This window comes from Leguminivora glycinivorella, chromosome 22 (assembly GCF_023078275.1).
Source record: "Leguminivora glycinivorella isolate SPB_JAAS2020 chromosome 22, LegGlyc_1.1, whole genome shotgun sequence".
Taxonomy (NCBI): domain Eukaryota; kingdom Metazoa; phylum Arthropoda; class Insecta; order Lepidoptera; family Tortricidae; genus Leguminivora; species Leguminivora glycinivorella.
Window position 1 is genome coordinate 6,114,782 of NC_062992.1, and position 23,490 is coordinate 6,138,271.

The 23,490-nt window shown below is 37.1% G+C and overlaps 1 protein-coding gene across 2 annotated transcripts in view; it reads left to right on the forward strand.

Annotated features, from left to right (window-relative positions):
- Positions 1-1,694: 1,694 nt before the first annotated feature.
- LOC125237746 (ras-responsive element-binding protein 1-like) overlaps positions 1,695-23,490 on the forward strand; it is a 31,392-nt gene continuing 9,596 nt past the window's right edge. The window contains exons 1-2 of one of the 2 annotated variants that reach the window (XM_048144916.1): positions 1,695-2,039; positions 10,525-10,610. In XM_048144916.1, coding sequence (XP_048000873.1) covers positions 10,553-10,610 — 58 coding nt within the window. In that variant the 5' untranslated portion in view covers positions 1,695-2,039; positions 10,525-10,552. Of the gene's footprint in view, positions 2,040-2,129; positions 2,264-10,524; positions 10,611-23,490 lie in introns of those variants that run through there. The other variant, XM_048144917.1, reaches the window with a different exon arrangement.

Consider the following 23,490-nt stretch of genomic DNA (forward strand, 5'->3'; position numbering starts at 1 on the left):
TCGCGCCAGTACGCACGAGCGATATAGATGTCGATATGGTTATTATCCTGACGTCGATAAAAATTACACAATACACATCATCACTAGGCCAAGAACATAACCTAAAAACAGTTTGCAGATGGAGAATTAATATGGTATTAGTTTAATATAAACTGTTATCAAAATTGAACGAAACTCCCCAATCTCAATATGACAATGGGAAGGTGGGGAAAATCAGGAGCCGACATAGTGTGGTCACCCTACTTGATACATTTGTATGAGAAAAGTTATGTCTGAATATCTTTAAAACCAGACAACGAATATAAAATATTAGATGGTGGATATTTAGTAAAATTTTTTACTAAATGTTGAAGTACTTTCGAGTGTCTTAGGTGCTATAAATCGTAAGATATTTACATTTTTAACTTTCTCAAAACGTGTGGACTGAGTGAGCACTTACAAAAATTTATTATAAAAAAACCTGACACGTTAGTGGTTCGTTTTGTATTTTACAAATTCCCATTTCACTTTTACTAAACTATACACATATAATAGCGGTCTAAATCTTATGTTTTTCATCAAAATTCGGCTTTTCAAAAGTGTGAGGATTGAGTGAGCATAAGAAACTATTTGTAAAAAATTAAATAGGTAACTAGGTGATCTAATATTTATAGAGGTAGGTTGGCCTATTTTTTACTAAATGTTAGTATATAAATATTATATGTTAAATGAATATATTCACTGTTTTCGTTGGTAGTTTGTGAGAACTGAGTGAGCACATGTTAATGGCTGTATCTTTTGATTTATCTTTTTACAAATTCAGAGATTCGTTTTACAATTATTTTAGAACTTTTACTAAATGATCAGCATATTTTTTTTTATTTTCGGAGGGTGCTCACTCAATCCACACACACACAAAAAAATGGATAAGTTACACAATTGCCCCCCAGTCGAGATTTGCCCCGCTGTACCTTATGTACCTACTTCAGCAAAACAGAAATACCTATCCACTATCTGTGTAGTACTGATTTTTTTGTAAATAAAAAATAATGTTTATTATAATTTATGAAGGTAAGAAATTAACGAATTACCGAGTTAATCTAGGTAATATATAAAATATAAATAGAAACATGTGTAATATGATATAATGAATCACGTAGCTACTAAACAAATATGATGCAACCAGTTTACCTACTATTATTAACGTAATATACCTAAAAAATCATAGGTACTTAACGATTAGACCAGCGTATTAAATCTGATTACCTAGAGACCTACATATGTTTATGTAAGTGAAAAATTGTTCATGTTTATTTATTATATAATTTACAAATTACAATCGCATAATTATTTTAGTATGTATAATATTTGATTCCTACATAAAAATATAATACAATAGTTACTACCCCGCACTATCTACCAGCATTTACTTTTAAGTTGATGAAATAATTTGAAACAATTGACGCATGCAACGTATTGTACAATACATAAAACACCTATCACTATAATATCTTTAGCTAGATAAAAACAATACCTAACCGATAAATAATATACAGGGCCCAGCCCGGCATCTCCATCCTATGATAGCGCGCTCTCAAAAATGATCCGCGGCGCCCTTATACTGTGGCGGCGCGCCTGTAGACAATCTCTGTAGCCGAGCGACGCAACGATCGCCGCTAGCTGTCTTGCTCACTCGCGGCCCGCGCGAGATGCGCCCTCTCCTTCTCTCCCTGCGCCCGGCCGACGCTCTCGACCAATCGGCGGCCATCTTTTGCTCCCCCGAGAGGAGAGCGACAGTGCGTACTCTCATCAAGTCATCACACGGAGACGACATCTCACTGAGTGAGGTTGTCGCTCGCGCAAGATGCGCTGCGGACGCAAAACGTAACAATATTATATTCCAATAAGTGCCTTTCAAGTTTTTAATTCTAATAGTGTTTTTAAGACTGTAAATCTGTGCTCAAATATTTATTTAAGTGTTTTTGTGGACTGAGACGTTGGTGAAATTGGACTTTTTGAATTTCGGCGTGTACTGATACCGCGAAATTATCCACGATTGGGTGAGTGCTATTTCGATTAGATTACAATGCAAATTATCGTTGGACCGTCGCCCTGTTCTTTGTTGAACCAGTAGGTTGCGCGTAGTCGCCCCGGCCGACAATTCGAGTCTTGACCCCAGGTCACGGATGCGCGAAAAAAAGTTGAAATCCGTTTGAAAATCGAACGCGATTCGAAAAACTTGCGTGAATTTTTGAAATGGATTTACCGTATTTTGTTAGAAAAAGTAAGTATTGTGTGTTTATTTTTGGAGCAAAGAAAAATAATAGTACTGTTCTTAAATAATTCAAAAATCACGAATTGTTACATTTTTTAACCCTGAAATGTTATATAAAAATCAACTGTTCATAAACAAACCACCAATTTTTTTTATTTGTTTTAAATCCAAATAATGCACACGAAAAATTTACATTTGTAGGTATTATAAGAATAACACCTGTCGATTATTAATTAACTGATAAGCAAAATTAATTACTTAATGTCTGAACCTCATTTGTGTATGAGCAATCTTACAATTACTTAATAAGTAATAACCGACGCAAGCAAGCCTAGTAATATGAGATAAGGCATTTTCTTAAGAAATTATGCCTCTTAATATTGCATTAAGAATGGTAATGAGATTTGTAATAGGTATCTACTTAGCAACCTTTTTAATAAGCCTCTAAAATAAATGCCTATAGATTAAAACTGCCTAAAATTTAAATTACTTCGAATAAAAAAATCATGAACCTGTTTTAAAAAGTGGCGATAACATTAATTTTATATGTATATTTAAATAGGTATTTTATTCCTACATCATTGTAAGGGGGGAGGGGGGAAAACTAGAATCTAATAAGATAATAAATTAAATCCAACAAGGGTCTTGCTAGATTAAAAAGTTTAAATAATAAAATTAGAAACTTGCATGGCTAGTCTAAAAGTCTACATTGAATTAAAAAAATACTGCTCTAAATTTGCCAAAAATTTAAAAATAAGGCTTTGGTTAATATCCTGTTCCTAAGAGTTTCTTGTAAGCCGCTTTATAAAAACATGAAAACATATTTTTAAAAACATTATAAAAACATATTTTTAAAAACTAAACTTATAAAAACATATTTTTAAAAACCTTTAAAAAATAAAAACTGAGAAGTTGAGAACGTAATAAAATTGTCAAATTTATTAATAGCGCAAGCGGCAAACTTCTTTGTCGTTTATTATTAAATTATTATAGCGACGGCAAAAGAAATTGTCAAAGTGGAGTAAAAAGCAGGAAATCAAACAGAATTGTGTTATTTAGAAGCGTTAGCGAAGACCATAACTGGAATCAACGTCTATTAAAAAGAAAATACTAATAAATCGAAATTATTTTGTTATAGAACCTAATTTAATCATCTTTAAACTGCAACTACCTACACAATCTCTTAGCATTTAAAAGAAAAAAGAATAAGTACTACAATCAGATTTTACAGATACAACATCAGCACAACAAGATCAGAATCAACATTGGAAAGGGAAACGATCTTTGATTGTATGGCTGATTGTTCTGATTGTTGTGTCCTGTTTACCGATAAACTTAACGGGTGTGCACAAATTGAGATGCTTCCTGGTCCTTATAAAACAGGGATTGTTACTAATTTACTAAGTACAGGCAAAATACCTACGTCTTCTTCCTAGCACCCTAGCAATGCACAATGATTACGACAGCTCATGCAAACCTGAGATTTTTGGCAAATTATTAATTTACTATATTGCTTTTTTGTCGAAAATTTATAAAACCTCTGTGTTATTTAGTATTTAAATGGCCGCATTTAAGTATTTCTGGGATGTAAAAGCATGGCTTACTTGAACTGAATTACTCGCTGACCAACTAGATTGAAAAACAAAACATTTGAATCAGACACTTTTACGCGCCTCACTACTTAAATAATCTACTTCTACCTCTCAGTGCTATCCTAAAATTAACTCAAAATACGATATGAAAAGGATGTAAGGTTGCCAGATGGACGGGATTTGACGGGATTTTCCCGATTTTTATCATGTTGTCCCAACTCCCGACAAAATGAAAGATTGGTTTTATTACGAAAACGCGTTAAAGTATCTAATTTGATTTTATTTTGCATTTCCTGACAAAAGTCCCAAAAATCCCGATAAAATGTTCTTTTGTGCCGAATTTGGGGCCATTCGATCTGGCAACAAAAGGATACAGTTGTCAAAAATGACATTATTTAAAACAAAAATGTCACCTTAGGATAATATAATTTTTGACATATCTTAACATAATCTTGCACTTTAAATTGGACCGTCATGCACTTCAAAAACCTTTAAAAACAAATCAAGTCCCCCAACCATGACTCCATATCGCAGATTGAGACATTACATACATATCTCGCTATCGTACTCTTGAGAAAACCATTATGTACTTAATGCTATCGTTAAAGCATTATCTGTAGCCACGACGCGCTGTAATGGGATGTTGCGTCAAATCTCGAGATGTTATGGCAATGCTGTCACGGATCTGTGATAGGGTGGATATGATATTGATTTTTGTCGAGACAGGTACCGCGAGAGAAAAAAAAATGTTTTTTTTTACGTTCTTGCTTTTCTTTCCCTTTTTCGGAGACCTCCTTGATAAGGTGCGCCAGACATTTGTTCTTCTTTCTCTTTCCCTTGCGGTCGGGTCTCCTTGATTGGGTGTGCCATCAGCTATTTCTGTTCTGGGTTGTCGTTTTTTGAACTGCAATGGTCCAAATCTTTCATGAAAATCGGCCTTCTCGCTTTTAACCGTTCCCTGCCTCGGGTATTCAGCCACTTTTTTTTATCACGTTGATGTTTTATGTGAAATAAATATTGGAAAAGGAAAAAATGTGAAGCGGTCACCGTAAGTATACTATAGTCTGTAATTCAATCACTTTCTATATTTTTGATCACGATGTTTTTCAATCCAGCCAAGATTACAAAATAAATAGGTTATTAAAAAATTTCATCCATTTTAAGTCATTTGAGACTTATTATTTTACCACAAAAAGTAGGAAAACTCAACATTCTTCCTTATCAAACATGAAATAATATTTCCTAGTGCATAATTAAAATTCTTAATAAAATCTCATTAATTATATTGTTCAACTTAAACTATTATTTATAGTTTATTTCTTCGGTTTTCATTTGACACTTCCTTCCTGTTCCTATTATCTCGAAAAGTCCGTCTTTTCATCTCACTCTAGCCCATGACCTCTCACTCTCTCAAGTTTGCAGGAACCGTGACCCATCTCACCCTTACGTTACGCCAAACGATTTTTATTTTATTGAGGCAACTTCAAAAAAATTATCACCGGAAAAGATATTAAACTCCTGACGACCCGCGTCCTACACATTATATATATATACATAAACCCCAATCAAGTTTTAACTGTGCTAAATTGACAGATTTACAATAAAACTAGCAAATTTTAAAACCCGCTCGACGGGAGAATAAAGCGGTAACCAGATTTTCAGCGGCTAGTAGGACTATTCTGTTATCACAAAGCATATAGCGCCATCTGTGAAGTTTTCTGGGCAATTACTGCGCGTACCTAATCTTCATTCGTGTTCATCACTATATAGCGTGAAAAGGGTCCTATTCTAAGCCTTCCTGATGGGTTCTATTCTAATACAACCAAGTAATCGATCTATAATAAATATAATAATCCATCGAAGGCAAAGTCTTCGCCTCGGCTAGTCTGTGGTCTCATGACTCATGTAAACCCATTTATAATTTAAAAAAACTAATTCTTTAGGTTTGCTTCTTGTAGAGACTTTAGGTCACAGACCTTTTGCCCTAAGTGCTTCGAGTCTTCGACTGTTTACAATCTAGTAGAATGCAATTATTTCCTACCAAGTACTCGCTTTGCACATCTGTTATAAAATGTATTTAAAAGGTAACAGATTGTGTACACAATACGTATTATGAATCCCAATATTTTACGTAGTTAGCATCAATAGCGTCTACGTATCGTCAATAATATTGTTATTATGGCCTTTATAGATGTTGCGACAAATTGTATGAGATTTATTTGAATATATGTATTTTAGATTTAACTAGCTAAATACACATAGATTAACTCACGCCTATACTCCCAAAAGGGGTAGGCAGAGCACATGAAACTGCTAGCTTCAGTGCCACTGAAGGAAAACGATATTGTGAAATTGCAGGGACAAATTGAAAGTCTATCGACCACAATTGAACCCATATCCCACAGTCGATTTCTACAACAACCACAGGAAGAAAGAGGGTGGAAAAAATCTTAAATATAAATTGTAAAAAATGCGTTTAACACTTGAGATGAATTGACATGAGCGCCATCTAGTGCATTTTCAGAAAATCATCTTTCAACTGATATCTTTCTTATCAAGAGTCTTACGTAGTTAAAAACATATATTGTAAACCAATTGGTTTTATCTGAAGACCTGTTCGAAGACGTGATAGATATAAGCAATCTTGGCTAAGAGATCGCGATAAAGGCAATGTGACAAGTTGATTACATAAAGTTGTGACATTGTGTTAAGAAATTAAGTATTTGTTCATTATGGGCAGTCTGGGAATCAATAATATCTATGATAATATTATTCAATAACGTAAGACTTATGTCAACTAAATAAGAAATTTTTGTTTTTCCTTTTCATTCGCCATTGCGGCGTGGTGCCATTGCCATATTATGCATAATGATTTTGTTACAAAACACTTTTTTTAAGTCTCTTTTCACATAGATTGACCTGACTTTGGTTGCTTAAGTTTCGTACCAGAAAAAATATTATGGAAATATTTATGAAAATATATTGAATACATAGTGATAATATAATAAAATTAGTAAAACATAATAATACTCTGCCCAATCTTCGTTATTACATGTTTCGTTTTTTTTTTGCAATATTTACCCTAAAAAGCAAATCGTCTGAGGACGCTTTTAGTCCTTGTAGTAAGTGACGTGGAACCTCTTGCATAAGACCTTGTTCAGATAATATTATACTAAAAGAATGAAAAGATAGTTCTAGGGATTTAAAATATCTCTTTTATGACAAGGTAATACTTATATGATTATATTGTCACCTTCTGTAATCGTTGTTGACTAATTATTTAACTATTTTCGAGAAAGATAAATCGATACACTGATTAAATAAATTTCTGTAAACATCATATTTTGTTTGTAGAATCATTAATTTCTTTAGAAATAAATAATAATGAGAAAACTCATGAGAGTGATGATGTGAACAATTTAATTGGGCTTAGACAATTAATAGATGCTGTTCTTGAAACTATTAATGAAAAGAAAATAAAGGTTTTAATTACTATAAGCCAATCAGTAGCTTGTGGAAGTCGCGGACCAAGTAAGCTACCGAAGTCTCCCTAGTTAAATATTTCAATCACTTACCAAATTATGGTAATTTCAATATTATTATGTAGCAGTGATACGTTTTTTCATGACAGCGTTGATATTAACAGAGTTTGTTTTTCAAAAATTCCAGGCCTGCCATGAAATGGAATTGTTATCGACCATCAAATACCTATATTTCATCTACCGGCTACCCAATGAACTAGGCACTACTATTGGTTGATTTGTAGACAATATTTTATGGCATAAGTGCAGACAGGGATAACGCAAGGAGGATGAAGTTCGCCTATTGTATTCACGTTTTATTTCTTTTCTGCAGTAAAGATTAAATTAACGACAAAACTTTCAATTTATCAACTAATCTAACTTTACACAGTCTAAACATTATCAGTAATAAAATATAATATTACTTTCCCGGAGTTCAGAAGCACCGCGCGGCGCCTTTGTCAACTCGATCCGCACATTGTATTACATTATAGATATAAGATGCACTGTGATGTTAGGTCTCATGAGAAAATTATTCATGGGAATATACCTACAACATATGAACATACTTATAAATTGGCATATTGTATACATTAAAAAAAAAATAGGATCGGAGGTAAACCTTTTTACCACAATCTCACCTGACCCTTTAGCACAACTTGCCTTGTCGCGCGCGAGTCCACACATCAAGCGCGACTTCATGTATGGACTCGCGAGCGACAAGGCAAGTTTTGCTAGAGGGGCTGATGGAAAGTGCCGCCGATGCAGTCAAGGATGAAGCATGTTTACCCAACAAAATGTATGCCTTAGCGGTTTTTAGGATTAGACAGATGACATTTTGTTCCATTAGAATAAAAATGCTTTCCGGAAGTACACATTTTTGTCAGCACTCGCTCATAGTTTCCGATTTCAACGTAGCCAACACATAAAATGAAATGAAATAGCAAAATAATCTCATGACTACGTCACTGAGGAACAAGTGATACTGAGAAATAATATAGGTACATAATTATAATCTTTTTTCCCTCTGAAAATATTTATATCTCAGGCATTTAAGGGCAAAAAATGTACTTAGACGTTTCATTTGTTCAATATAGATACTCTTTATTCAAATAAGCTTCTTACAATGAGTACTTTTTATCTAATAGGACATGAAACGCATAATTCAAATACATCTGACTCGTATTTCACATATACTTAAGATAACTCTCTACTCATAAAGCTACTATTTAACTAATATTATTATAAGCATTCTGGCATCATCTCGCTCCTCTTATAACATATTAAGATTCCTCACACGCGTCGCGTCTCCAAACGCTCCTGGCAGCCTAGCCGAATGACAATCGTTGACGCTAGTCGCCGATCAAAACGCGGTCTGGCTCTGTCGTGCCACGGAAGAGCGATAAAGATGGCCACGATAACGATATTATCGTAAGCGATTGTGCATTTGGCTACGTGTTGCGCTCCTATTTCTAAGGTGCGCAAGCGCATAGCGCGCAGGTTGTTAGCACGCATTGTCTGCGAATAGGCGCGCATATGGTGACGGCTACCATGAGTTAGGAGAATGAGGGACAATCGATTATTTATACAAATTACAAGTAAGTGAACATTGTGAAAAAATTAATGAAATCTTTCTTGTGCTATTTTACTACATTAGACAATTTTGGACGATGGTGGTTACAACATTATCGCCAATAACATTAAAATCGTTGTTTTCAGTGAGAAATTAACAAACTGGTGACTAAAACGGGGTTTCGTGCCATCGCTCACGAAATCATTTTCCAACCTGAGACGATGAATAAAGGCAATAAATTGGTGCTAGCTGGGCATTTTCTACAGATTGAAGACATTATTCCACCATTTATACCTATGTGCAATAAAGTATAAATAAATCATTGGCTTTTGAAATAGTTGATCAGTTCACTGCTATCCTGTCATTTTCATAGGCTAATTATAGGTATTATAAATATCATTGCAGGGTACAGGGTTTATTGTAAAATAAAAATAAACTAGCTATAATAACGTTTAATTATAATATACATTACAAAAACTTGTTTCATTTACTTGAAAATATTGAAGGTTTACCAGATATATCACATCAAATACAATCATGAATGCGATGAAATAAGTTCTCAGGAATTTTACTTAAAATGTGATAAGCCTTCAGTGGATGGACTGCTTCTGCTTCTATTGTTCTCGTGCTCCTTCTTCCCATTGAAACCTCGATATTTACGCATTTTCGTCAATCCGTTTCGATTTATAAACAGGAGCACAGATGAGGAAACAAATAAAACGATTTTCGAACATAACTGGAATTGGCTTCCACGTCGGGTTTTCTACCTCCAATAAAATTTGCACTATAAATTCACCGTAAATTCAATTCAATACAATGTATCAAATGATTACGCACTTTAAGTAAAACTCTTTGAGTAATTATGTTACGAAGTAATACTTACTCAATGGTAAAACTTCAGAGATTGGACGACACTTTTCTTCTTACGGCAACTATTCACTTAAACGGTGGTTTCGTTTCCACCACGGTCTTGGAAATAGCTAGAATTTAGTCGCTACTTTTCTTGGAGTTATTACAGTTCGCCATAACAAATTTTACTGGGCCTGTATTAAATTTATCTCAAAAACGACATGAAAATGTTTACTGCAATATGGATTTGACAGCGCAAGTCAGCGACTTAGATGTCAATTTTGGCCGTAGTGAGCGCTGTGATCGTTTTAGCTACCCCCTCCACCCGCTTTGCACCCTGCCAATATCACAGTATAATAAAGAGTACTATCGTCCAGTATGGCCACTTTCGCTCCCCGCTGAAAGTGCCGCCCACCCCATTTCGGTTACCTCACAGTTACCGCCTGTCAAAAACGCGAACAGTCGACCTGTCATACTTCACTCTTACAAGCATGGTACGCGTTCACCTACACGAGCTTAGACTGTGTGCTAGGAACGCGCCTCTTCCATATATTTTTTGATCTCGCCTCGGTCGTTTTAACCGTTTTATCTGTATCATATCGTTGTCAAACATCTGCGAACAAACCATACAGACGCGGTCGCCGCTTGAATTTCCGTTTGTGTTTTCAACTCGCTATGACCATTTCTCGTGGCCACACACCTAGGCGGACTTGTATAACCATGCGTTTGTTACAGGCGTCGTCGCGGTCGCAGTTCGCGGGCCATGCAGGGAGCGGCCAGCGCGCCCGCGGCGCCAGCGGCCGAACCGCCCCCATCCCAACGTGAGTACCCTACCCACTTATTAAGAACCCGCAAGCCGGGTTCATATTGTATTTAAGACGTTACAGGAGCGAAAACGCTAAAATAGAAAGGAGCCCCCCTTTCAATTTGGGAATTTTAGTTAAATATACTAGTGTTAATAACTAGATTTATCGAAAAAATCATTCTGAACAACACGGTTAAAAGATATTGCGAAAAAATCTTTAAAATCGAGGTTCCGCTCTCGACTGTTTCCTTCAAAACTTAATCAATCGTAACGAAATTTGATAATCTGAATAACAATGAAATAATCTGTGTCGGAAGGTTTGCTTTTTTTTTGCTAATAGTTACCAATTTTGAATACCACACCTTTTTGCGCCATAATCAATAAGGCCGTTTTTGGAAATTTTTGATGTGCTCTAGCGTCTTTAAAAATAAGAATATCAAGGAAATCGAAACGGTTCGACACAGATAAAAATAATAATACCTAATCTCTGTTGAAAAAATCATTACTCTATCTTCAAAAACGTTTGTATGGAGAATTTACTTCTCCTGTATCGTCTTAAAATGAGGCGCTTGAATGGTTTTGAATGTGTCAAGATTTGGGTAGTGGACACTCGACGCGTAGTGAGTAGCAGGGCGTACAGCGTGACATAGCGTAGGGCTCACAATTGACGCTTAGTAACGCACTAAGGCAGCTCTTGCATTTGTTTTTCTTCCACGCCGCACGACCAACTTGAACGTCCACTCAGCACGGGAGTCTAGGCTTGTGTCGTTCACGAACTATGAACTGTTAGGAATAAAATCCCATCAATGACCGAAATGAACTGAATCTTTCCGTGGTCTGAGAATCGGTCTTTGCTCATTTAGTTCAGTATAGGATCGGCGAGCGCGAGCGGTTTGGATCTAGAACAAATGTGTGACTGCGCCGACCGAGAGCGAGAGCTACTTAGCAGAGCAACAAAAAAAGTCAAGTTTTCATATTAAACTTCGGTTACTTACAACCTTTCGGCCCGGAATGTTACTACTTATCTGTGGACTATTCGTATAATTTTGACACTATTCGGTCCCATTCGTTCTGATCTTTCCGACCGCAGTGGTCGCTGGTCTGGCTGAACTAAATGAGCAAAAGACCTAAAAGAGCGAACTAGTTCATGGGAGCGATTGAACGAGATCGGAGCGCTCCGATCAACGAACGAAACGGCACAAGCCTACGGGAGTCGTTTGTTTTAGCGCACAATCCGTAGCCCTCTGGTTAGCCAAATAGATCTGACAGACAAGCCTGGTCCCTATCGCACTATTTGTATGTTCGATAGGGACGGCCTGATATCTTATCATTTATCGCGCGACCTTACGAAATACGACCCAACGAAAATAATGCTTGCCTTCCAGGGGGGCGATTTTTGAATCTCGCATACAGGATTTTGTCACTAAAATACCGGTTGAAAACGGTGACTTGCTTATTATTTTCAGTGACAATTTTCTGAATTCGAACGCGTGAGACTCAAAAATCGGCCCGCTGATCAGGAACCCTTGGGATGAATTTTAGCTGTCTACTAAACGTATTAAAGAGCAATTACATCAAATTTAGCTAAACAATATTAAAAACACAACAATAGGGATTTATTAAGCAAGATTTTCAGCAAGTTCAGTACTTCGACTACTTCGAACAAGAAATTGTTAGACAACTCTGTTTAAACTAAGATATAAGTACCTAGGTTTTTTGCTCAATAACCTAACCACAACATTAAAATTTCGAATAAACCCCCGACCGCATAGTAGACCGATTTTCATGAAACAACAGGCTAAGAACACTCCCGACTAACTCAGCTTTCAGATAAAAAAAACGAAATCTAAATCGGTTCATCCGTTCGGGAGCTACGATGCCACAGACAGACAGACAGACACGTCAAACTTATAACACCCCGTCGCTTTTGCGTCGGGGGTTAAAAATCAGGAACTAAACAAGAAAACACCACTTTTAGATTTAATCATACTCTTACATATTGCGCAGTCTTTTCTCAATACTAATCGAACTCTTTAGTACAAACAGGATGCGAACCCAATACAGACCATATCCTTATCTCTACGGTGTTCATGACCGCCACCTGACCCCAGGATGACCGTAAGCTGACCGCGGCACGCGCTGCATTCACCATTATGACCCCTCGTTAGACCAAAGGGTTATGTGGTCATCTTTTAACACTGTAGGCTTGTATAGATCAATTGACAGAAGCTGAATGAGATAAATATGAAAATTCGACGTTAGTTACAGTACAATCTCAATAATTCGGTACTCTTGCTAATAAGATGCCGGACCAGTAGAAAATTGAGATTTCTGGAAATAGAGACATTCACCGCACATTTTCATAGTTTTTTTATGTATGTCGAAGTCCATAAAAAGACGGTAGGTAGGACCTACCCAACAAATGGGTACAAAAATATATAAGGGCATTTTCAGAATTTGGGACCCCCCAATTAGCGAAAGTTGTTAACAAAAATTAACTCACTGTCAGTTTTGTGACGACAATTAAGCATGAAATCTGTCTAAAAATTTACACTTTTCACATTCTGAATGTAGATTATCGGTTAAAGTTTATGTAATTAACACAAAAATAATATTTTTATTGAAATTTCATGCATAATTATCGTCACAAAACTGACAGTGAGTTAACTTTTGTTAACAACTTTCGCTAATTGGGGCGTCCCAAATTCTGAAAATGTCCATAAGTAATAGGTTTTTAGACACTTTTAAAGTGAAGTCAGACTGATAATTTATACGCATAATTATATGGTAAACTTGGACGAAATAATCACTTGCATCTCTATTTTAGTGCCGGATTATCGAGATTGAACTGTAACTTGTGAATCTTGATCTTGACCAAGAGAGGAATTACATGCTCGTTTTCTTTAAACGTCCTCGCTCTCTATGTCACTCTCGGCCGGCAATTTATTTCCAGGCTTCTCTAGTTAAACTAATACCTATTTAGTTGCAAAGCGAGACAATTAAAGAGAAAACATCTTATTACGCCACTGGAATGCGTCAGAGACTGAGAGGAAGCATCTTTTTGTACCAACACTTGTGTCCACAGACATCTTTGTGAGGCGTAGACGACTTATTGTAGATCTCGCGTTAAGATACGATAAATTAGACACAGTTAAACTGGTCAATTACAAAACTCGCACATTATTTTATCGTCATCATAAAATTAAATGTCATCGGAATGATCATTTGCTGCCACAATTAAGAGTTTAATCATGAGAGCACCTGATCAAACTCAAACGCAACGGAGAGTGCAATTCGTTAGCACCATATTAGATACATTACGATAGATCATATTATAGATACCATACGAGGCAGGTTTAATGTGAGTGAATTGTCGCATTTGGTAGAAAATACGTCATCAGTTTAACTTATGACAAGGATATTCAACGGTGATGTCGGTGGTTACTTGTTCGCACGGAAGATCAATTCGCGAAACCTTTCGGCATGCTTGAAATGGCCAAAATTTTGATTGTGTGAGGTGGCTCACATTTCATTAATTAATGCACTTAGATAGTTTTCATTCATTTTCTTACAAAGACGCATAGTCGCCCCATCTAGTGGGCTGTGTTCTTCCACCTTATAGAATCGTTGTACAAACAGTAGACAACGCGCATAATTACTAGAGTATGCGACTATCAAACGTAGATCGAGCAAAGGATACCGCTTTGAATTAGTCTGAACAACTGTTTAACAGCAGAGGAAACTGCTGATGAAATAAATTGTTCCAATCTTACGAGTAAGTCAATTTTTTCAACTTAGCACTCTGTAATCATGTAAATCAATCAATAGAAAGCTGAACAGTTTTATATTACGGATGAAACTGCTCCTGAACAGGAGCTGAACAAGTCCTGATCCTCAACTAAATAACAAATATGTAAGTAACGGTAATAAACAAGAATGTAAACTGTTTAATTATAATAAATTATGAATGAGATCTATTAGTAAATTCGCCATGCACTTTTGCGGTTCACTGTACATATTGAGCCAATCGTCTCAATTTGACCTGCTAAAAATTCGTTAGTTAGATATTTTGAGTCAAATCAGACTTTCGTTTTAGAAATGTTAAAAAATTGGACAGCGGGCCGATTTTTGAGTCTCACGCGTTCGAATTCAGAAAATTGTCACTGAAAATATTAAGCAAGTCACGGTTTTCAACCGGTATTTTAGTGACAAAATCCCGTATGCGAGATTCAAAAATCGCCCTCCAGTTTCTCAAATTTTCGCTTGTTAAACCTTTCAACCAACCTATGTTTGAATTCTATCTCTTCACACTCTCCGAATTCAATAATTAAACCCACTTATCTGCTCATTAGTCATACTTTCTAAGTAGGGCACAAAATCGTACTTTACTCATTATAGTTTGTCGAAGGCGTTGGACATCTAAACGGTACTTTTATCTGAGATAACCGATTCCGGTGCCCAGTATGGGCAATTGGACCGACTTGATAAAAGATGAGTAATGGTTTACTTTTACGGAATTGATGACTTAGTTTTTCAAGATAGTTATTGATAGAAAAGTTTCCTGTGTGGTGACGGGTTTTTTTTTGTGGTGGCGGCGTGAACAGGTCTCATGAGCAATCACCATCATCATCATATCAGCCCTTTATCGCCCACTGCTGAGCATAGGCCCCTCATCTAGTACGCCACTTCTCCCGGTCCTGGGCTATAGTCTCATCCAGTTGTGACCCGCTATTTTCCGGATGTCGTCGACCCAACGAGCCAACGGATGCCAGGGGTTTCTTACATTTGTAAGCGGCCACCATTCCGTTAACATTTTAGTCCACCTGCCATCACTCTGCCTAATAGCAACATGGACCCCACTAAGGATAAGGACGAGTTTTGCTCATGTGAAGGGGGTGTTCTTTCCTGATAGGCACTGTGGTGACTGGTTAAGAATTTCACCACCTTTTCCTCCGTGGGTGTCGTAAAGTCGATTGTAAGATATGGCTTCAATTGTGGTGTAGGCGATGGACTGGCAACCTGTCACTGCAATGTCACAATTTCGTTTTCCTTCTACCCTTTGCTAAGAGCGGCACTGAAACTTAAGCAGTCACATGTGCCGTGCTTACCTCTTTTTTAAGAACACAGATGTAGGTGTGTTGTTTGTGGTTTCACCAGTATTACTGTGTAGCATTGCCTCTCAGTGAATTCCTTAACTACTTTGGACACCAGACGGGAGCCGGACAACCTTGATTACCTTGAAGTATTATATTTGGCATGGTGAATGGAGGAGGGGGGAGTGGCTATCCAACCCGCTGGGTGGACAGCGTTAAGACAGCCATTTTTTTCAAAGTTGTCCACCCCACTTTTTTTGTAACATGGGTATTTTTACGCGATTCATACTCAGAATCGCGACTATCGCGAGGTCATTCGATCCTGATAGGAGACAAAAAAATGTCCCAAGATTTCCATACATTTTTTCGAACCTTCCATTCCGTTACCGCCATACAAAATGTATGAAAAAAAGGCAACGGAATGGGAAAAAACACTTGGGACACTTTTTTTCTCCTATTAGAATTGAAAGAGCTCGCGATTCTGAGTGGAAACCACATAAAAAATTCCAAATCCAATAAAAAAAGTGGAGTGGACAACTTTGAAAAAAAAATGGGGCAAGAAGGCTTGCCAGGGATTAACACACACCATTATTAGGACTGCAGAAGACTGTGTTGAATGGAGAGCTTTTGGTGCGCCAAAATAAAGACCTCGTGTGGTCGCGACCCTCAGCCATGAGGAACCGAGGAAGTGATTGCAGTATCACCTATTTTTGCAGTCTTAATCCGCATGTTACCTTTATTTTCGATAAGACCGACATGTGTTTTCCATGACGTGGTATTTTTAAAGACGTACATATTTTAATTTACGATTAGCGATTAGAAATTAACAAGCTACATTCACAACAGATTCCTGCGATACTGCGCAGTAAAAAAACATCAAGGTTCCATATTTACATAACTACAATAAAAATAGGTACATAATGTAAAGTACTTAGAATAGAAATTATTTACGATTGCATTTTACTCAAGTGCGTTTTCACATTATCCGATTCGATATCGGAAGTCGGATCGATATCCCATACATTACAGCCGCCATTTTGGATTTGATTGAAATTCTTCCGACGTCCGATATCGGATCGCATAGGTAATGTGAAAAAGGACTAAGTCTCATTAGCTTATCAATGTTTTCTTTTAGCTTATTAGGTTAACATGATAAATTAGATTAAAAATCAGTCGTATTATTTATTATTCCCGTATATCTAATTAAAATTACTTTTTAAACTACATTTGACGGCGCTGTCTGCATACCTCAGAGATTTCTGTATTACTTACTTAAAATATTCTTTTCTGAATAAAATAATCGTGACAATTTCTATAATTCTTTAAAAAAAAACTAATCTTTTTCTTGTTTCATTGTAAGTATCTTCACGAAATCATCAGGAAATCACAATTTTCATACAACTCATTAGAAAATATGTCACGCGTTATTTTAAATATGTGACCGTTCTCAAATAAAAGGTACCACACGAAACTTCTTTTAAACTAAGACCCGACTTAGCACTTGTTTTGTGATAAGTAATAAGTCCAAAAAATGTTAAAATACAAATGGAAAATAAAACTTACACATGGTAACCAAAAAATAACTTTTTACATTTTGTTGATCATAATTAAATTATTTGATAATATATGTGAAAATTGATCTTTTATTTTATCTCGGAACCACGGGAAATGTTGGAGAATGTTAAAATTGATTTTATTTTACCTTTTCCGACAAATGTCCCTAAATCCCGGAAAATTTACTTTTTGTCCCAATATTAGAATTATTCGATATGTCAACAGCGTCCATAGGAGCTTAAGTGACAATGTGGTGCCTTTTGATTAAGAACGGCACATATGTCTGTAATAGATAATACACGTGCCCACATGCCCAGGTTGTTTACCTCGCACAGGAAATTCTGTTAAACAATAGATTTTTGCTGTTACCGGACATTCTAATTATTGCAACCGGTTCATATTTCACTCGTAAACAAGATCTACCCAAAGGAAAATACCTGGAAAATGGAAATTCAGACTTTCCGACGCAATTTAACACACGGATAAACTTAATCTTAGCTTTACCTACTTCAAACTTTAATATACTTTTTTTATACTACGTCGGTGGCAAACAAGCATACGGTCCGCCTGATGGAAAGCGGTCACCGTCACCCTATAGACGCCTGCAACTCAAGGAGTGTCACGTGCGCGTTGCCAACCCGCCATTAGAAACTTGTACACTCCTTTTTGCTGTGTTAAGTACATAGCAAAAAAGAGTAAGTGTACAAGTTCTAAGGAGGGTTTGGGTTGCCGACGACTCAAAGGACAATAGACTGAAATTTATTCAAATAGGCTTATGTACAATAATACTATCATAGGTACTCTTAATTAACCCCCATATTCACACATAGCTGCTTCTTTAATAAACTATTCAGGGGCGGATCTAGGCTTGAGTCGGAAAGGGTCACGTTGTCAAATAATACGATTTTTTTTTCGCACGAAGTTTTGTATGGTCAAATTCTAGACCGACCTCAAACGCAGGGAGGGCTCAACCTCCTCCCTTAGATCTGCCCTCGCGACTGTTGATTTTATGTCTCAAAAAATATGATTTTACTACTTCCTTCTGAGTTTTTCGAAGATACTTATATCGTATCTGGAATTCTGGTAGTGTCATGATTATTTGCCATCCATAAAGTACTTCAAAAAGGATTCAATAAAATCTCTCAACGTCCTCCCTGTCATATGCGATATTAGAAGCTAATAAAGCTAAAGTCGGTGCCAAGTCGGTTAAAAAACCGAACCGATGCAGAGTGACCAAGTCCGCCATCTTGAAAACGATCGCTATGCACGTCAGGATCGCGCCTTCCGCGGCTAACGGTGGTTATGAAGCTTATGACACTGAATCCTGAGTGGACTGGCTGAGTCTATTAATAAATATTCAAGAGAACTTCTTTGTAATGCCTAAAACTTTACTTTATTCGTTTGGTGCAGGGTTAAGAATTTCACCAGCACCTTTTCTTCCACGGTCGTAGAAGTCGACTGTGGGATATGGGTTCTTCTGTCACTTTCAACCCTTAATTGCCGGTGCACTGAGTTTTGAGTAGTTTAATCTGCTCCTCCAGTGCCTTTTATGTATGTACATATGTAAAACTTTACATACATATTTAGGTTCAAAGAGAGTGAAGACTGGAAGAGAGGATAGCAAATCTTATTTACTTGTATTGAATGGTTAGCTTATTCCTTATACTTTAGTTTTTAAAACTTATCATGTTTTAATTAGGTAGGTACATCTCAATTTAGAAGCACTCATAAAGTGACATATTCCGCTCAAATTCGTCACTATCCCACTCCCCTGAAATTTCTGAGTCTATTGATCTATTCTTACACCAAATTTACCCCAGAACATATTTTGCTAACCTATGTATACAGACATCCCTTCCCATATTAACGTACGGCGGTACATTGATACATCCTAATATGACAAGAATCGAAACGCAGTTATGCGCGCCATTCGACATCCGAAAACCAATCGACTTTCTAAACGGAAAAGTGTCCTAATTGCGTTGAATGAGCGAGCGAACGATTGAATGATCGAGCGAGAATATTAATTCTTGAAGGGCTGAGAGTAACGGAGCGAAGGACGTGCTTCGATTTTGTATATGTTGTAATGAACTGTAGTGTTCGTTATTACTGTTTTCAATGGATTCTTAGTACTATGCCTATATAATTTTCTGGCATAAAAATGTCACTAAAATGTTCATTTTTACAGCAAAGCCTTGATGGAAAACATTTTTCAAGATTTTGTTTAAAATCAGATAGGTACAAATTTTTCGAGCTTGCTCGATGATTTTTCCTTGGTTAAAAGTGTTAAGTACCTATATTATATTTGTAGATACGTCTGTAATTAACATTATTTCAACACAGTCATAGTGTAAACTAATTAAAGTCACAAAAAAACTTGCAAAAAAGATACAGAAAACCTCTTGGTAACGCCCATGTTTCATCCATGCAGTTGACCTTAACATGCCTAGAAATCATCTTGTCAAAACATGACAAAAACTGGCCACGATTTACATAAACAAAAAAATTGGAGCCAACCATTGAAAAACCCGACATGGGAACAGATGTATCCCACGTAGTTTCGGCAGCTATTTATTAAATTTCTCTCAAGAACTTCGCAAATGACCGTGCCACACGTATTATCAATTTCTAGACAATAGCTACCTTACCGCTGTCACATATCGGACTCGCCTTTTATCTGTTTCTAACCTTATTCTAACCTAAATCGTATCGCTACGGCATAAAGATGAGTGTTTCTTGTAGTGGGACTTTTGAAATCGTCAGAACTTATCAAGTAAGTAGACGGTAGGCAGTAATTGTTGATGGCGACACCATAAATGAGGGCTTACAGATACGACACGGTGTAATCGGGTACCGTTGAGGCCCATTCGACTGTGGAAGAAAGCAGCGGGACTGGCGACGTCCTCACCATATCAATCAAAACGCTTTATTATATGCGCGTGAGCATCCGCGCACTTTATACTCGAATGAATAAGGAGTATAACCGATTGACACGGTAAAGGCCTGGATGGTCGATTTAAATTCTGAATAAGCGGGAAGGAGGAAGTGTGAGACGTGTGCGCATCTATGTCACACCTTTTCTCCGTATTTGAACTCTAATGAACCCAAGGATTTGATGGTTTTCGTCCGGATATCGTGATGTACGGGGGAATATATCAGCGATTGTTGCACGATCGTGTTTCGCGAGGTGTCGTCGATTTTATCGATTCGTTGGCGTCCGGTTGGGATTTAGAACCGACTTGGTATCAGAACTCCATTTCTAAAAATAGCATTTAAATAAATTTTCAACTTGTATTGAACTATTAATCTCAATGCTTTAGCAGTTTAAACAGACAACTTACTGTAGTGTATATAAGTATCTAAAATAAGTGATTTGTATTATTTATAGCTATTCTAATATCATTCTTAAGATATAAACGCCGGAGGTCTCTAATTGTTATAAAATTTGCCACCTACGACTTCATATACAATTTCAATAAAAGTATTCCTGATCGTATTTCGTTCGCATTTCTTCGAACAAATTTCCAAGAATTCTTGCGTATAGTTTCGGTTAAAATACGGCATTTTACATACGATACGAGACAATGGAAATGCCATGTCATCGATAAAACCATCGAGTTGCGTTTTCGCCTAAAATCTGCATTTTTGGAAAAATTGCTTCCCCGAAATTTGTTCGTTCGGGGGCGCGTTGAATTCGTTTTGCTGTGCGTGCATAATTTCATGAACACTACTATATCTTCTGAGAGAAATGAAAATAAAACTATTTCTTGACTTAAATAACTTTTAATCATATGGCAATTTTCCTACTCCCTTAATCATAAACGTACACTAAATTTATCAAGCCGTTATAGTTCGTTTGTCCCTTTCTATCACACCAATACGTCGGAAAGGGACAAACGATTTTTATCGACTTGATAACTTTAGTCAACGTTTATGAATCAGGGGGTTATTGTCTAATCAATACAACTGTGTTTTGCAATCAATCGGCTATTTAAATTGTAGGCAAATATTTCATTCAAGTGTGCATGGGATTTAAATACGAGTTTAATGCTTGTTCCCATCATACTGAACTTATGGGCGTTATTTTTTGTACATTTGACCGGTTCGAGTCCCGACTGAGGCAAGCGATTTTTCATAAATCCTTAAATGCAGAATTTATTGTTTTTAAAAACAAAGGAAAGTCTCCCTTACACAAAATGTGCTATTTACAATATTTAAGGTAGTTGCCATCCATGTGGCATTCGATTTTTCCACCCTGTAATTATAGGACTATTCTACTATTGAAATGCGTTATTAAATACGTAAAAGTTTTGAAAGAAAAGTACTTCAAGTATTCATCTATTTTATACTTATTCGTCTGTTCTAAATAAAATCGTTCTAGATTTATCACACACTGAGTACATGACCTGTTTCCTTTAATACGCCGCCGGCTCGTATTACCTCAGATCTGCCGGAATCTGACACTGCTTACGGGCAAATACTTGATAAAATACCTAAATAAGGCGTTTTGAGTAGGCTAACTAGGAACTGTGTGTTTTATAGGACAGTCTCAGTCCTATTAAACCTTAAAATATAGTTCTTCGAAGTCTAATCTGAACAAAGTTTAGTCTGAAAACTATGTATAAGGTACCAAAATACATAAAAGTCGTATACAATGAAAAGAACTGCTTGTCAGACATTGGGTCCTACTTATCTCAAGGTGCACCTACTTAAAACTATTCTACTTATTTACGATTCAAAATGAATACCCGCAAGTCATAGAAAACTTTTTGCGATCCCCTTTAAACTTTTAAACGCGAACAGATTTTTTTTAAATTCACCTTACCGTTTTGCGAGTCCTTCCAATCTTAAATATTACCTGCCAGTGTTTAGGTACCTAAGTGCAAATAACTGTTTTTTAGTTATACCTAAAATTTATTATTATTATTATTTGGAGCCTGTCGTGTCCCACTGCTGGGCAAAGGCCTCCCCCCAATTTTTCCACTTCTCTCTATTCAAAGCCGTGTCTGGCCATTCCTTCAAAAAGGAGTCCAGTTCGTTCCGCCATCGCTGTCGGGGTCTGCCAGATCCCCGATTCGAGTTTTCGGGCTCCCACTCCGTGGTGATTCTGCCCCACAACTCGTTCGGCATCCGGCAGACGTGACCAGCCCAGTCCCATTTTAGCTTGGCCGCCTTCCGAGCTACATCGATAATTTTCGTCTTGGAGCGCAGCGTGGTGTTCCGGACTCGATCCACCAATTTGACACCTAATATGCTGCGCTCCATGGCACGTTGGCAAACCCCGAGCTTGGACTTCTGAGCTTTAGTCAAAGACCAAGTCTGTGCACCGTAGGTCAGAACTGGGAGTATGCATATGTCCATGAGCTTCCGTTTGAGTGTCATCGGAAGATTACCTTTCATAAGATGTTTCATGGACCAATAGCTCCTCCAGGCGTTTTCAATCCGTCTTTCGACCTCTTTTTCCTGACGCGCCTGGAAGGAAACTAATTGGCCCAAATAAATGTACTCTTGGACATATGCAATTGGTTCTCCATTAATCTCTATGCCATGCGGTGCACTGTTAGTCATAAGCTTGGTCTTTGACATATTCATCTTTAGTCCAATCTCGAGGCTTGCGGTGCTTAGTTCTTCAAGCATTTGTTGCAGCTCGGAAGCTGTTGAGGAGAAAAGGACAATGTCGTCAGCGAACCTCAGATTAGTCAATCTGCGATTGCCGACGGCCAGCCCCCTCTCTCCCCAACTTGGCGCAAGTTTTCTGAAGACGTGTTCCAGAGTGCTGGTAAAGAGTTTCGGCGATAGCGGGTCTCCTTGCTTAACTCCTCTCTCTATTTTGAAGGACGGGCCAGAGGATTGCAGTTTGATGGAGGCGGTACTGTTTGCGTATATATTACTCAGGAGCTTAATGTAGGGTGGGTCTACTATACCTAAAATATCTCTGTAATTTCCGAACACCTTCCAAAATGATGAATGCCAATATTTCATGTAAAACTCATTCAGTTTCCGATTTCCTCAATCGACACTTTCCGCAACCGGACGAGTATCTGCACTCCAAAACATGTTTCTAATTCATGAATGAGATACCGATCCGGTCTGGCAGTGTCTTGTTCTATCACAATTAAAAAATCAAACTGTCACACGTCTCCAACAACCGTAACCTAACCTAAACCTTGACGCGAAGTCTTAAGATGCATATTTAAATGAGGTGTCTTTATAATTTATGGTTTATTTTTTTTAATCGTGCGACATTGC